At 37.6% G+C, this 17,399-nt stretch overlaps 1 protein-coding gene across 3 annotated transcripts in view; it reads right to left on the minus strand.

The window, feature by feature from the left end:
• LOC136033700 (regulator of MON1-CCZ1 complex-like) overlaps window positions 1–17,101 on the minus strand; it is a 70,646-nt gene extending 53,545 nt beyond the window's left edge. The window contains exons 1-4 of one of the 3 annotated variants that reach the window (XM_065714549.1): window positions 16,999–17,101; window positions 4,557–4,672; window positions 2,745–2,906; window positions 1,915–2,061 (exon numbers count right to left, since the gene is read on the minus strand). In XM_065714549.1, the coding sequence (XP_065570621.1) occupies window positions 1,915–2,061; window positions 2,745–2,906; window positions 4,557–4,652 (405 nt within the window). In that variant the 5' untranslated portion in view covers window positions 4,653–4,672; window positions 16,999–17,101. Of the gene's footprint in view, window positions 1–1,914; window positions 2,062–2,744; window positions 2,907–4,556; window positions 4,673–15,266; window positions 15,348–16,998 lie in introns of those variants that run through there. The other 2 variants (XM_065714550.1, XM_065714551.1) reach the window with 2 other exon arrangements.
• Between the last annotated feature and the right edge of the window lie 298 nt (window positions 17,102–17,399).

Below are 17,399 nucleotides of genomic sequence, written 5' to 3' on the forward strand. Positions count from 1 at the left end.
CTAAGAAGGCTAGGAATAAGTTTATGAAGGCTAGGAATAAGTGAAGACGAAAAGGTTACGTTGGGTAACAAAAAGATTGATCAGGTGGGCGGCTTCACTTACCACGGTAGTATTATTAGTAAAGACGGTGGGAGCAGTGAAGATGTTAAGAGTAGAAAAGCCAAGGCTCAGGGTGTTTTTTCACAGTTAAAAAAAGTTTAGAAGAATAGGAAGATAAGTCTGCAAACCAAGATTAGAATATTGGAAGCTACAGTGATGACAGTGGTCAAATATGGCTCTGAAGCATGGGTGCTTCGAAAAGCGGATTAAAATTTCCTAGATGTCTTCCAAAGAAATTGCCTACGGATTGTTCTGGGTACCCGGCTCACAGACCGTATTTCAAATAGTAGGTCATACGAAAAATGTGGTTCAATCTCGCTTTCAAGAGCTATAATGAAAGAAAGGTTGAGATGACTAAGCCATGTTCTGCGGATGAAGGATGACAGAATTGCCGAAGATTGTCCTTTTTGACCATCCGTCTGGGCCTAAGCGGAAAGCAGGGCGTCCTCGTCTGGAGTAGGAGGATGTCATAAATAAAGATTAAAAGGAAACGGGAACTTTCTGGAAGGGTGTAAAGAGCGAGGCCTTGAATACGTTGGATTGGAGGAGTAGCATGCATAGCTGTATTGGCCTCAGGCCGCTGGGTGCTGGGGTGAGTTATTAGCAGTAGTAGTAGAAAATACAAACTCCCTTATACTTTATCTTGGAATGTAAGAGTGAAACACCTCCTTCTAATTGTGTTGCAAGAGCAACACTTTAGTTTTGTCGTGTTTGTTTTTTCCCAAGCACCCCGATTTCAGCTTTTCCTAGAAAGTGGTAAGGGTTTAACCTCTGCGGTTTTACGGAAAGTGTGGACCTTAGGCCGGATTGATGAATATTACTTCACATTTTGGAGAGCTTCGTAGAACTCTTGCCTGGGGCCAATAATATATTGTTTCAACCCATTTCTGTTCGTGATTTTAGCTGAGTTAACCATTCGGTTTTTTGCACTTGGGATTGCGGTAGAGAAATGGTATCAGATGTACCTCTTAAACTTTAAAAGTTGTCATTGCTTAAGAAATTAGAGTTTATCCTTTGCTCCTTTCTAAGTGATGACGTTAGAAACTTGGCCTACGGCAAAAAATCAACTGTTTCTCCATGAGATATAGGTTTAATTTGAAAGTTTAAAAGGGTTGACAACTTCAGTAGAAAGGTATCAGATGTGCCTCTTAAACTTTAAAGTTCTCTGATTCCTAAAGAAATTAGAGTTTATCCTTTGCTCCTTTCTAAGTGATGACATTAGAAACTTGGCTCAAGGCAAAAAAAGTCAAATTTTGAACTAAGACAGACAGATTTTTTTTTCGACGGTAGTCGATAGCTCTTGATGAGATGATCAAAGTATATATCATCCATTTTTTGGTAGAAAAATTCCTCCGTGAGATATACCAAAATAAAATTTTAAAGGGGTCGACACCTTCAGTAGTAAGGTACACACAGACACCAAAAATTAGCCAATACCAATGGTTAGACATATAGGGGAGTTTTAAGCAACAGTCGGCTGTTAGCTAATAATCATCTTCAGCAATAAGGTTAGCAACTTTTGCTAGTTGGTGTACCTATTATTTGTTTCCGGTATATTTGATGGTAAGACCAATTTGGTTCCAGTGGTAAAACATGTTGGGACTTGCCACAACACTTCACGTTGCCCATGCAACGTAGGTTTAATTTTAAACATGAACAGTGTAGACCGTGCTTTAAGGAAACGCGTAGCGCACATAAGCTGTCATTATCACTCTTGCAGTTAAGAAGAAAAGGAATCTCATTTCAGAAGAGCCAAGATAGTGGTAAGAGGTTCTGTTGGTATGATTTATAAAGCATCTACATTAAAACACTTACCTGATACAGCTCTATCCCTTGGTTGGTAATAAAGGCCAATGAAGAGTCTCCAACCCAACAGAAGCCAAGGATTGTGTTCCCAGCGCTTTTTGAAAGCTGTGAATATTCAGGTCCTGAAGGCTGGCATGAGGTCAAATTTAAACATTCCTGAAGACGAAAATTGCGGAAAGTTAATATAGTAACAATAAAGATAAGAAAAGAAAAGACAAAAAAATAACGTAAGTGAAGAGCCGAATTTATAACTAACATGTTTAGTACATTTTTACAAGTTTCTTGGATCATTTATGGACAATAAGGAATCTCTAAATACTATATAAACAAATTACTTTGTGTTTATAGTACCCGATTGTGTAAGATTTATATTTTTAGAAAATAAAGATTAGCATTTCGTTATCATATATTTAATTTATAAATATGTAATAATATTTTTTGTATATATTTTTATAGATCCTTTTTCAAGCATAAAATCTACTTTTACACTGAATAAAAGCAAACACATACTTAATCATCTTATAATTCCAGAGAACAAAATCAAGGGGCTAAACTTCATTTTGTAACATTAAAAAATAGGAACCACAAATTTTCTCCTACAAGGTGACACACAACAGGATGTTACATGCATTCATATAAAGGAAAGAAGGAAGAGAGTGAGAAAATAGAAGGAAAGGAATGGAAGAGAGAAAGACAGAAGAAGAGAAAAAACATGTATAATAGCTGCCATAAAATATGAGAAACAGAAGGCCTTCCCTCTGAGCTTAAGTAATTACTTTGGTCACTAAAAGATATATGTTTCCATTGACTGCATTATCAAAAAGAGAAGGCGAACTTACAACAGAATTTTTGTTCCTCTGAATAGCCAAAATAGAAAAACCAGGAGAAAACTTTATAGCAATCACAGGGCCTTTGTTTGGAATTAGAAATTCAAAGCTGCAAGAAGAATCAAAGCTGGTAACTGTAACATGTTGACTGTCATCTGTCAAGACGGTAACTACCTAAAAATGTGGAAAGGGGATTCAGAATGATAGAAGAAGACAAGTAAACTCACAAAAAATTAATTTAAAGAGAGTATATAGCAAAACCTATTTTAACCAACTTTACAGCTGAGTCACGAAGGAAGCCTCATTATGTCTGAGGGGTTCCTACCTTTATACAAAGCGTTATTTCATAATTTATAATAAGTAATGAACTTGCAAGATATTTTTCCTATATAAGCGTCTTTAATCAACAATGACGTTGTACTCAAATTCTCAAAATAATTCAAAATGCTATAAAAGCAGTATATTTCATTACAAAAATGCTACTTTTTGTTAATTTTCCAAATAGTTTGAAGCATGCATCTTTTGTGAGCCATATGTTACTGTTTCCTCATAACTTAAAGTTTTGCTAATTTCTTAGGAGATGACAATAATTGACAACAAGACCCTACCTAGTCAACTAAGTTTCATCATAGACTTTTTCCTATAATTTACAGTGGGCTATTTCTTCCAAATTTTGCACAAGATACCACTTCAATGTTTCTTTGTGTTAGAACAAAAACAGAATTTATGCATGATTGGTAAGTACTATTTAACAAATATTTACATTATCTACCAATTTAGTCAAGGTACAAATTCCTTGTTTGCTTGTGTTGCAACTATTATTAATTTATCTAAAGCATTTCCACCAGTTTACAAAACAATTTGATTGAATTAATTTAATACAAATTTCAAATCTTTTCATAACGTTACAGCTGTTTATAAATATACAAGTTAATATAGGATGTTATTTGATGTAAAACCAGAGTACGCAAGAGGGCTTCAGAGAATCCAAGAGATTTTTTTTTAATTTAACGAGCACTTAGAGGTTAGTGTTAAATGTCTGAACTTGGTGTTCCCTGCAAACCCATAGCTACCTATAATTTTTCAAGGGGACAATCCAATATATAGTGAGAGGATACTAAAATTAAATCCACAGCAATAAAATTATTTTATTTCTCTAATTGTATGAATATTATACTTTTTTGTACGTGTACTAGTTTGTACTAAAGCCCTGATACATTTAAATTATTGCTATTAGACAAATTTTGGAGATCTAGTTATCACCTCCCCTTGGATTTGTAAGAATACCTTCTTTTGGTACTTTAGTTGAAAATGCCTCTTTTAATGCTTTAATTGAAAAAATAACTGCCCCCCCCCACCCACATTTTCATGAATTGATTCCACTGACCTGATCCAAACTATCCTCATAACTATTTCAAATGGAAAATCTTCCAAGCAGATCTAGCCCCAGTTGTTCTTTGTTAGCTATGGGCCTTACTCCCTGTTCAAATCCATTAAATAGCAAGAGAAAAATTCTGTAAAATTTGAATTCCCAAACAGCACAAAACAATATCAAGGAATGAAGTAGATTCAGATTAGCTAAGTAGGCCTATTACACTGCTTTACAGGAAGGCTTGCAAAAAATTAAACCTATTTCTCACTTATGGGCTAGTTTGGAGAGACTGATAATAGAATATTTTACATTTTATGTTGAATGGCTTATGATATAGATTGCCTATATGATACCATAATTAAACATAAACCCCATTTACAAAGAAAATGTACAAAAAAGAATACAAAAAAAATATACAGAGAAAATATCTATATATATCTATATATACTAACCAGTTCATTATTCTCATCAAAGAACACATTCCCATTGTTTGATACTGATCGAAATCGACAAAAATCTGACGTTGAAAGTTCCAATGGATATACCATGATTTCCTATGCTTATGGACCTAGAATGATAAATATGAACTATGTGTTACTCAATGTTAAAAGACTAAAACTGTTCATTATGTCAATGCTATAGGCCTTCTATCAACGTCAGAAAATAATAATGATTCACGAACTTTAAAACGGCAACATAGATAGACAGCCCTGATCATATTTTCTTATACAATGACTTTTACTTCCTGATCTTCAGGTTGTTGCCTAAATAAATTTTAAATAGAGTTACAATAATAACCTATAATTATCAACACTTATTATGACTTATAAATAAACATGAAAGGATTTTGTTATGGTGTATAAACTAACAAAGATAAATGTTTTGTGTGATTCTTTTCTTTTTACACCTGTCCAATCAACTAGGACTAGAAGTAACTCCTAGAAGATGATGAGAAGTTTTATCACAGCACAGAGTATTGTAATTTCATTACTCAATAAACCATCACATCTAGGAAGTTGGAAGAAAAGGTTTAGGTTATTTCATAGAACTACTATTTTCTCTTTAGTATTATGAAAGTCTAGGATCTAGAAGACATTTACATAAGAAATTAATTTGAAACCAACATTGCGCCATCACTGATAAAAAAAAATACCTATTCAAATACACTGCTTTAGGGTACTCCACCTCAAACAAAGCATGAATTAGAAAAACTATGGGCCCATGTGCCATCTAGAAGTACCTCTTGCTTGGTTCTCAAATAAAATTGTTCTAGATGCGGTTTGTGAAAGGTTGGTGTAATCCAATACCAGTTAATCTTAAGTTGCTTCTTTGAGCAATCTAAGGATTCAGCATAAGAAGGTTCCCCCTTGATCGTGATAACAATTAACATTTAAATGACAAAACAATGATCTGTGGGCTTTCTAATCCTACTGTCCATGGGCATAGGGCCCCCTAAAACGTCAAATTCACACTAGGTATTAGCAAGAACTTTTCGTATGTTGGAGTTTTCGGTTGGGCGTTCGCTGATAGATGACTTAAAAAGCAGGAAATAAATAAAAATTTCTCAAATATTGTTTCCGATATCGATATTTAGATTTCAAATTTCAATATTGATTTTTGGTCCAATATATAGATAAATCAATTTTGATATTTAATATCGTACAACTTTAACCCTTAACTGTCAGGGAGAAGAAAAGTTACACTAAGTGCAGGATAGGGTCTGCGGGTCCCCATTTTCAAAAAATTATCCCAATTTTGCTTTAAAATATTCAGATATATCAGTTAGAAATAATAAAACGCAAAAACCATTCCACTATTTGCATTGGGGCAGAGGCATATTCCATGCATACATTTTTTTTGGGACAAACTGAAGGTATATTTGGATTATATAGAAGGTATATCTGTCATTGCTTAGGAGTCAAATGATGCAACAACCTATTCAGTCATTAAAACTTGAAGAAGACACGTGGGGAACAGTCTCTGGAGAAAATCTTATATGGTTCTTGATCAAATTACGCAGTCCTCATGGGGTCCTTTGGAGGGTTGCTCTGATCCTAAATTGCAGGATGATGAATCGTCCTAGCTCTATCAAAATTTTTCTTCAGATCAAGTTCTTTCTTGGGGAGTGAATAGCTCAGAATGACACTGGCATTGACTCAACCTATGTCTATAATCACATGCCACACCCCCTTGGACCATCTTCTTGCTTGCTGACTAATTGTATAAGTGGACCATTACTGGTCTTGAGAGTCCACACAATTTTTTGTTGTATTGTACATCATGATGATCTCTGGTTTACTACTCTCATGTTGAATTGCTGCTGAAAAGTAGATCAATGAAGCAGGAACAACTGCTTTCTTTTTCTTTGAAAAATGCAACACCCAGTTCAGATGGTCTTTAAATTCAAAGATGGATATTTTGTGTCCCTTTTATGACTAGCAAGGAAAGAGGGTGGATTTTCCTTCCACCCTCTTTTATTCGTTTTAACCTTGTTCCCATATGTGATTTTCAAGGGTCTGAGCATTTCAATGAGCTCTATGAACATGAACCGGTTAGAGATAAGATAAAATTTATTTTTAAAAGGCTATCATGAGCTCTAATAGAGCTGATTTCACTCAATATGTCCAAAAAGAGAAAGCAAAACAAAGAAACAAATAACGCAGCAGGACAAAAGTAAAAGAAACACTAAACAAGCACAAATACCAAAAACAAACACAGAAACACAAACACCAAACAATCAATAAAATTTTATACAAAAAAAGAAAAAAATTACCAAACTTTGTGATGTGGTTGAAAGTTTTTGACAAAGGTTCTGCAATTTTATCTGAAAAGGCTTTAGTTTAGTCAACTGGGATGTCCAAGGGGCAAGTGCTCAATTTTCTAAGTTTTGGGATTTTGTTTATAGCATCAGGGGGAAAACTTTGAATGATAGAAGCCAGGTACAAGTTCAAATTGTACCATTGCTTGGGGTTGTCTGAATATAGATCTTTGATTTTATTATTATAATAACCAGAGGCTGATTTTCTCAGTTTTTCTTTAGGAACTTCCTTAGACTATTAGCCTCAGTAACATGACCTTTCCTGAAAAACTCGAATTTTTTTTATAAGTTTTTTAAATTCTCAGTAATATATGGTTTATCATTTTCCACTCCAGATAAGAGCTCTTACAGTAAATTCAGATTATGAACCTTGGGTTGAGCAAATATGGATAACAATTCTACCCACTTCTATGGATAAAATAGGCACCCACTTCTAGACTGCCTTCATGAACATTTGCTATACTAAGCAATTGATTTTCTGACCTGGTATAGAAGTGGGCAGAACCCAACCCTACTAGACCTTTTGTCTATTAATGACCATAAGATGCTTATTAGTGTCAATTTGGAATCACCATTCAGAGAGTGACCATATTGCAATATTGCAATCAGGGGGAAAACTTTGAATGATAGAAGCTAGGTGCAAGTTCAAATTTACCTTTGCTTGGGGTTGTCTGAATATAGATCTTTGATTTTATTATTATAATAATCAGAAGCTGATTTTCTCAATTTTTCTTTAGGAACGTCCTTAGACTATTAGCCTCAGTGACACAACCTTTCCTGAAAAACTCAATTTATTTATATAAGTTTTTTTAATTCTTGGTAATATATGGTTTATCATTTTCCACTCCAGATAAGAGCTCTTATAGTAAATTCAGATTATGAACCTTGAGTTGAGCAAATATGGATAACAATTCTGCAGTGAAGTCTCCCTGTAGTCATAGGATGTTTTTATAGAAGTTGGACTCTCCTTGTCAGAGAAGTTCCCTTCTAGCAATTGCATATACAATTAATAATGTGATGAAGCAATATCATGAGAATGTTCTTATTGTTGGGGATTTTAATTTACTGGAATTACAGTGGATTGATGAGTTTGCAGTCACAAGGAGTTTAAAACCCAAATGACCCAATTCTAGACTGCCTTCATGAACATTTGCTATACTAAGCAATTGATTTTCTGACCTGGTATAGAAGTGGGTAGAACCCAACCCTACTAGATCTTTTGTCTATTAATGACCATGAATTGCTCATTAGTGTCAATTTGGAATCACCATTCAGAGAGAGTGACCATATTGCAATTACTTGTAGGCTTTGGTTGTACCCACAAAAGGATAATTGGATTAAGCATGTGTACACAAATTACAACCAGGTCAGACAAGAGATGGCACACCAGGATTGGCTTGGCTACAAAAGAATTTTAATTAAAGCAACAGAAAAACATACAGTAATTTCCAGGAAAAGAAGGCACAAGACCCTAACATTTCTCTCTTGTGGTGTCAGCCAAGCTGTGTGTAAAAAGAAGAACCATTGGAGCAAATACAAAAGTAACTCCTTCCATGAGTACTATGAGCAATTTAAGCAAACCAAGAATAAAATTAGGTATCTCACAAGAAACTTATGACAAAATATGAAGAGGGATTGACGTTTGATTCCAAATCTAACCCTAAGAGATTTTGGAAGCATGATTCAGCTCAGAAACCAGGGAGACACTCAGTTATGGAACTACTTGTGAAAGACACTACAGTTAGTACCCCAAAAGATATAGCAGCTGGATTGAGTAGCCAATTTAAGTTAAGGTTCACCCCTCAAGACAATGTCCCTTGCCAGAAGCAGAAGGGAAATCATATTGAGGAACCTATGCAAAAGGTAACTGGTTGCCTCAAATGTGGAGAGTTGACTGAAGCTACTTAATCCTAACAAATCCATTGGCCCTGATGCAAACATGTTTTAGAAGTCTCTAGATGATAAGCAGATTCCTCAGGATTGGTGGAATACTAACATTACACCTGTACACAAAGGAGGTAGCCACTCTATGCAGAATACTTATGGGTACTTTCCCAGTGGGCAACTTTGTGGAGGCTTGAATTCAATGTAAAAAAAAATCTCAAACAAACCACTTTGCAAAAAAAATGGTCTTATCATATGTTAGGGATGGACAGATCAAGACAGACTATCACCTTGTCTGAAGCAGGGAGAGACTTGGGGGCTATAGTTGATAAAAAATTAAAATTTTCAATACACACACAGACAGTTGTAGCCAAAGCACTCCAAACCCTTGGCATTATAAAAAGAACAATCACTAATAGGTCACCTATGGTGATGACTAAATTAGATCAGGCATTGGTCAGGCCTAATTTGGAGTTTGGCATATGTGTAGCTAGCCCCCTCAACAAAAATGACCATCAGAAGTTAGAACAAGTTCAGAGATGGGCTACCAAAGCAATTGATGGTTGCAAATACTTAAACTACTCATCCCATCTGAAGAAACTGAAACTCCCCACTCTTGTCTACAGATTTAAAAGGGGTGACATCATTATGACAAAATCTGCCAGAACTAGGGGGCATAGTTGTAAACTAAATCAGAGGAGAGCTGCCACTAGAGTACATAATAACTTCTTCACTAGCAGAATAGTGAGTTTGTGGAATTTGCTCACCAAAGAAGCAGTCACTATCCCCAGTACTGCTGCCTTTAATGGAGCCATTGATGAAAAATGGTCATCAAAGCTGTGGCAAACTCAGTGGGATGCCATTGAGATGTCCAACTGAGTGGGATGCCATTGAGACATTTAACCATTGTCATCACTAATCAGCAATTATGCAGGATTTAATCCTAATTTTGCTGGATAATATGATTTTAGGTAACTTTAAGAACTAATGCTTTTTTAAGATCAATGTCTTAGGAAAAAAGGACATATAGTTTTATTTTTCAGGGAATGTTGGGTGTAAAATAAACTCAGAAGATATTTTCCATGTCCAGATTTTCAAAGACCATATATCACTGAAAACTACTGTAAGTTTTAGTCCAACATATAAATAGTAAGCCAAAATATGGATTCTTATAGAAAAAAAACTAAAAAGGATTAGGATACTGTAGTATTTTTATATTACGTTGTATGGAAGTTTCATGTTATGTTTTTTTTGTAGGTAGCCGGGGTCAATAAACCTATTCAATAGACAACATTACATGGTGTCAGAAGTGGGATCTGAATAACAATGGACGTCCTTCAGTCATCAATAAACTGGGAGGTCAACTCCCTTTCAGAGGAATGGGACCGCTTTGAAGAACACGCTAAGCTGATGTTTGCAGGGCCACTTTCAGGCAAAACAGAAAAAGTACAGTGTGCCTACCTACTCATCTGGGCTGGAGCAAAAGGTTGGGAAATATTCAACACCTTCAACGTCGCGCCTGAAGAGCTGCATAAAATTGAACCTTACCTCGCTAAATTCAAAGTATATGCTTCACCTCAGAAGAACACAGTTTTTGCACGATACCTGTTCCCGAAGCGAGACCAAAACGACACAGAGACTGTGGAAAAATACATCACAGATCTAAAGACATTAGTGAAACCATGCTCCTACTCAGATCCAGATGAAATGGTTCGGGACCGAATTGTATGTGGAATCCAAAACCAAAACGTGCGTGAAAAGCTCTTGGCTGAAGGTGATGAACACACACTGGATAAAGCAACCTTTATGTGCAGAAGCCACGAAGCGACCCAGGCTCAACTCAAGACATTCAACGGAACGAGACCAGCCCCCATCAACCAAGAGATCGACGCTATACTCTGCTACCAAAACCGGAACAGTGGTAGAAACAAACAAACAGAAGCAAGCGGCTCCAAGAGTAAGGCATGCTACTTCTGTGGCGGAACATACTCCCCCTCACACATCTGTCCTGCAAAGGGGAAAACCTGCTCCATATGCAAAAAGACCAACCACTTTGCCAGGGTCTGTTGAAGTAAGACAGTCAGTGCAGTTGATGAAGACGCCACAGATACAAACCCCAGCGACGAAACTGTTTTCCTTTACTCCACTGAGCAAAGTAAGAACAAAGACGAAGCAGTTATTCCACTGACTATCAACAACCAGTTCCCTGTACAATTTAAGATCGACACAGGAGCCCAGGTGAATATCATCCCAAAGAAGTATTTTGACCTCATCACGCCAAAGCCCACCATGAAACCCACCAATAAGCACCTCACAAGCTATTGTGGAGCACGGATCCCAGTAACAGGAGTCTGTGAACTATCCTGTAGGTACAAAGACAACATGAGCAGCACGCAGTAGTTCTACGTAGTCGAGACCTCATCCTCCCCAATCATTGGCTACCGTTCTAGCCTCAACCTGGACCTGATCAAGCTAGTCCTAAACATAGACGTAGCAACCTCCCAAGTACCGCACCTGAAGGAAAAGTACAAAGAAGTATTCAGAGGAATTGGAAAGCTGGACGGAGAATGCAACATACACCTAAAGGATAACACTACGCCAACCGTCTACCCAGCCTGACGAGTCCCTGGCGCTATGCAGGATAAGCTCAAGACAGAGCTCAGTCGCCTAGAAAGCCTAGGTATCATAGAAAAAGTAGTGACCCCGACCGAATGGGTTAACTCAATGGTAATGGTAGAAAAGAAGGACAGCTCCATAAGACTGTGCATAGATCCAGTTGATCTAAATAAGTCCATCAAGCGACCGCACTACCCGATTCCCACTCTGGACGATGTCACCTCAAAGCTACACGGAGCCAAAGTATTCACCAAACTTGATGCCCGATCCGGTTACTGGTCCATTCTGCTGTCTGATGACTCTTCTTATCTCATGACATTCAGCACGATCTATGGGAGATACCGTTTCAAGCGAATGCCCTTCAGAATCATCTCAGCCCAAGATGAATTTCAGCGGCGAATGGAAGACACTTTCGAAGGCCTAGAAGGATTCGAAATCATCATTGACGACATGATCGTGTATGGCGACACCCAAGAAGAACACGACAAACGCCTAGCAGCAATATTGGAACGCGCCCTTGTCAAGGGCATCCAATTCAATGAAGAGAAGTGCGAGTTCTCAGTATCCAGAGTAAAGTACTTCGGACACATCATAAGCTCCAAAGGAATGCAGCCAGACCCCGATAAGATCCGTGCCATAAACAACATGCCAAGCCCATCATGACGAGAAGAACTCCAAACACTTCTTGGGATGATCAATTACTTAGCCAAGTACATACCAAGTCTTTCAACAAAGAACAAAAAACTCCGTGACCTGACTAAAGCAGACCCGTTCATCTGGGAAGAGGAACACACACAGATCCTAGAAGACTAGAAGAGCTCCATAGTATCCAACACCCCGTTCTTCAACCACAAGAGTAACAACGTGGAACTCATAGTTGACGCCTCTAGCCATGGACTTGGTGCACACCTGGTCTTGGAGGGGAAAGTCACAGCTTACACATCGAGATCGCTCAGTAAAACAGAGCAGAAATATTCCCAGCTAGAAAAAGAGTTGTACGCCATTGTATTTGGCTGCAAACATTTTCACCATTATCTCTATGGCCGGCATGTTGAAGTTACTACTGACCACCGCCCACTCAAAACGGTTGTGGCAAACCCTATCCACAAGGCCCCACCCTGAGTACAGAGATTAATGCTCCAGCTCCAGCCTTATGACCTTAGCCTGAAGTTCTGACTGGGCTCAGAAATTCCTGTAGCCGATGCTCCATCCCACCTACACCTGGGCGATGCGGATCCAACACTGGAAGAAAGTCTAGATGTCTATGTACACCAAGTTGTACGAAACCTTCCTGCCAGTGACTGGAAGCTCGAAGAGATCCGGGTGGAAACAACAAAGGATTCAGAACTGAGTACCCTGATCAAAACAATCCAAGCGGGGTGGCCGAGTGCAAGAAAAGACTGCCCAACCAACATCCTAGCATACTGGAACTTGCAGCATGAACTCTCCTTCGAAAAAGGCATCCTACTCAAAGGAGAAAGGCTGATCATCCCCAAGAATATGCAGGCAGCTACACTGCAGCAGTTACACGCAGCCCATCTCAGAATCAAGAAAACGAAACAACGAGCCAGAATGCTGGTATATTGGCCAGGACTCAACGCAGACGTCGAGCAGTACATAACAAAGTGCCAAACATGCGCCAACAACATGCCAAGCAATTCAAAGGAACCGATGATAAACCACAACATCGAGACGCTGCCGTGGCAAAAGGTTGCAACCGATCTCTTCGAATGGAAAAGTGCCAGTTTCTTGGTAACCATCGACTACCACAGCCGTTTTTTCGAAATCGACAAGCTTCCAACGACCTCACCCAGTGCAGTCATCACGAAACTCAAGGCCCATTTCGCCTGACATGGCATACCGTCTCAGCTAATGTCAGACAAAGGACCTCAGTTCACATCGAGAGAATTCACTGATTTTGCCAAGACGTGGGGAATCTCACTAACCACATCCAGCCCAGGATACCCAAAATCCAATGGACTGATCAAGAAGGCAGTACAAATCTCAAAAAACATCATGACGAAACCAACAGAAAACAGAGAAGACCCCTTCCTGGGTATACTAGAGTATAGGAATACACTAGTCGACGGGTTCGCGTCACCAGCCCAGCTCCTAATGTCGCGTCAGCTAAGATCCATCCTGCTGTGCACCTCACAACATCTCAAGAAGAAAGTCATCAAATGCAGAAACGCCAAAAGCTGTATCATGACAAATCAGCTAGATCACTGAAACAACTCACCCCTGGAGACGCGTTTATGTACAGAAGACACCCGACAGACCATGGAGTCAGGCTGTTGTGCTATCCCATGCAGGACAGCCATGATCCTACCGGGTGCGTACCAACAAAGGTTCTGTACTAAGGAGAAACTGTAAACATCTCACAGCCCATCCACATCAAAGCCAGCGAGGTTTGAGCCGTGTCAGTGAGACAAGCAATGAAGTAGCACCACCAACAACAGAAACGGCTATTGAGTCACCACCCTCAGCTTCACAGCCAGACCTGTTCATGTCCCCATTGCCACTGCGGGACGGTCAGCAGGCCAGCCCGAGCCCCAAAGAGACAGCCACCATATCTCAGCCCCAGGGTACCAGCAAAACACCATTGCAGCTATGCACGCATTATGGTCGAATAGTAAGAGGACCCCTGAAGCTAAACCCGTAAAAAGAGTGAAGTGAAAAGAAGTATGAAAAGCTGCAGCCTTTTGGAAGTTTAGTATGTTGTTTTTATTATGAGAAGGAAGATGTAGTATTTTTATATTACATACAAGTATGAAAAGCTGCAGCCTCAACGCAGCCAAAGACTCAGTGAAGTGAACCAAGCCAAGACTTTAGTGGACCACTCTTGAAGTTAAAGTGTTTTGGAAGTTTAGTATGTTGCTTTTTATTATGAGAAGGAAGATGTAGTATTTTTATATTACGTTGTATGGAAGTTTCATGTTATGTTTTTTTTGTAGGTAGCCTGGGTCAATAAACATATTCAATAGACAGCATTACAGATACTTTTCACTTACCACTGAAAAGACTATGCCAATCAAAAACAGACAGAAATTTTTTTTTTTTTCAATTTTAAACAAAAGAAGATTTTCAAAGGAAAATAAAGAGCTACATTATACCAAAGATCAGTGCAAAAAATTTGGCAAAATTCTAGTTCATTGACTTTTGGCTATCTTGGAAAGGGGTTAGGTTAGGAAAATGAAATTTTCAGGGATGGGTCTAAAGGCTAAAGTATGTCCAGGAAGGTATTTTATAGTACCCATCTCCACTCCTCCCTCTAGAGGGCCCTGAAATTCGCCTACATGACAGGTTTATACCTATTGAAATTTTGATAAAAAAAACATTTTACCTTAATTTTCAGTTACCATTTGTCTTTTCTCTGCCTTTAGTTCTGGAAATGCAATTCCTATTTATTATTTGAGCAGAATTCTGAGCCATATTAATGTTTTTTTTCAAAACTTAGGAAATGTATTTGCATATCTTTAAAACCTTACAAATTGCAATAGAGCAAAGTTGAGAAGCTGAAAACAATTTTGTTGTACTTTATTCAAGCAGAAGATCTATTTTGCAAGGTTTCACTTTTATAACACACATATTTTTAAAGATCATCAAAGGTCAGGGCCCTCTAGAGTGGGAAGGAGTGGAGGTAATATCTTCCTGGACATATTTTAGCTGTAAGACCCATCCCTGAAAGTTTCATTTTCCTAACCTAACCCCCTTCCATGGTAGCCAAAAGTCAATCAACTAGAATTTCACCCCCACCTCCACTCCCTCTCCCTCTAGAGGGTCCTGAAATCTGCATACATGACAGGTCTATACCTATTGAAATTTTGAAAAAACAAAATTCTACCTTAATTTTCAGTCACTAGTTGCTCTGTCTCTGTCTTTAGTTCTGAAAATGTAATTCCTGTTATTTGAATAGAATTTTCAGCCATATCAATGTTTTTTTTTCAAAATTTAGGAAATGTATTTGCATATCTTTAAAACCTTATAAATTATGCAAAGTTATGAAGCTGAAAACAATTTTGTTGTAAGGTACTTCAATTAAGCAGAGGATCTATTTTGCAAGGTTTCAATGTAACATAACATATCAGATTAATGATGCTTCTTGACTACTAAGGTCCCTGTGTTGGCCCTGAATTGCATTGCTGCAGCATGATTCAATCTCTGAGTCCTCTATTACCAAGCTAAGGCCAAATCTACTGCACCACCACAGGACTTGCAAGGTTTCACTTTTATAACACATATATTTTTAAAGGTCATCAAAGGTCAGGGCCCTCTAGAGGGTGAAGGGGTGGAGGTAGTTGCTTCAAAATACCTTCCTGGGACATATTTTAGTCTTTAGATTCATCCCTGAAAGTTTCATTTTCCTAACCTAAACCCTTTCTGAGGTAGCAAGAAGTCAATCAACAAGAATTTTACCACATAGCCTAAAAGTGCAGACAATGTTTACTCTAAAAGTTGTGTATGGCCTGGTGCTTAAGGTGCTTGAAGTAGAAATAGAGATTTGTCCAATATAGGCCTATGTATATAGATGTCAACATAAACAAGCAAGATATATGGGTAAAAAAAGATAAGTTATTATGGTGAATTACAGATTGAAAATTTTGAATAGACAAATGAAACAGAGTCCTAACAATACCCCATGAATAAATGACTAATTATAATGAAAGAAATTCTGGTAAAATTCTAGGTAATTGACTTCTTTCTATCTTGGAAGGGGGTTAAGTTAGGAAAATGAAGCTTTCAGGGATGGGTCTACAGGCTAAAGTATGTCCTGGGAAGGTACTTTAAAGTACCTACCTCAGTAAAATTCTAGTTAGCCTTATTGACTTCTTGCTATCATGAAAAGGGTTTAGGTTAGGAAAATGAGACTTTCAGGGATTAATCTAAAGACTAAAGTATGTCCTTTGAAGCAACTACCTCTTCTCCTTCTACCTCTAGAGGGCCACAACCTTTGATGACCTTTAAAAATACGTGTGTTATAAAAGTGAAACCTTGCAAAATAGATCTTCTGTTTAATTGAAGTACAACAAAATTGTTTTCAGCTTCATAACTTTGCTCAATTTATGAGGTTTTAAAGATATGCAAATACATGCCCTAAATTTTGAAAAAAAACACTGATATGGCTCTCAAAATTCTATTCAAATAACAGGAATTGCATTTTTCAGAACTAAAGGCAGAGAAAAAGCAACTAGTAATTGAAAATTAAGGAAGAATTTTATTTGTCGAAATTTCAATAGGTATAGACCTGTCATGTAGGCAAATTTCAGAGTCCTCTAGAGGGAGAGTGAGTGGAGGTGGGTACTTTAAAATACCCATCCCTGAAAGTTTCATTTTCCTAACCTAATGCCTTTCTAGATAGCCAAAAGTCAATAAACTAGAATTTTACCGGCTATGCTAGTACACAACTAACGTACGACAAGACTAGGCCAAATTTTATATGTGGTACAGGTCCAATAATGCAATGTCTTTTTAGAAAGAACATTAATATACATTGATATTATTTTCCTATTCAAACTTTCTTTAGAAGATTCAAACTACTGCTTTGTTTCCAAAATCTCTAAGGGAAATAAAACTACCTAAAGAGTAAGCAACTGAGAAATTCACAATTATAGCCAAGAACTTTTCTTCAAAGCAACCCAATCAAAAGCCGCATTCCTTATATTTAAAATTTGGCATTGTTATATTGTTAAAGACGTGTTTTATCGCAAAAGTTACATTCCCTCATTCCAATTAATTCCAGACTTTCTACGTTTTATTCAGGAATGATGTTAACTTTAAAGGAACGGGTAAACTTCTTTAGGGAAAGATTTCCTCCCTATACCACCAAGATCAAGAATAATAAGAATTTGCTATAGTGAGTAATTCCTGAATGTTCTTGGAGTGGGAAGGTGTCACTTCTTAATGGTTGAACAGAGAATCATTCTTTAATTAAGCAGGAAAAGCCTGCCTATTCATTTCTAGTTTTTTTTTTCTTTTA

The sequence above is a fragment of the Artemia franciscana genome, chromosome 12 (genome assembly GCF_032884065.1).
Source record: "Artemia franciscana chromosome 12, ASM3288406v1, whole genome shotgun sequence".
Lineage (NCBI taxonomy): Eukaryota > Metazoa > Arthropoda > Branchiopoda > Anostraca > Artemiidae > Artemia > Artemia franciscana.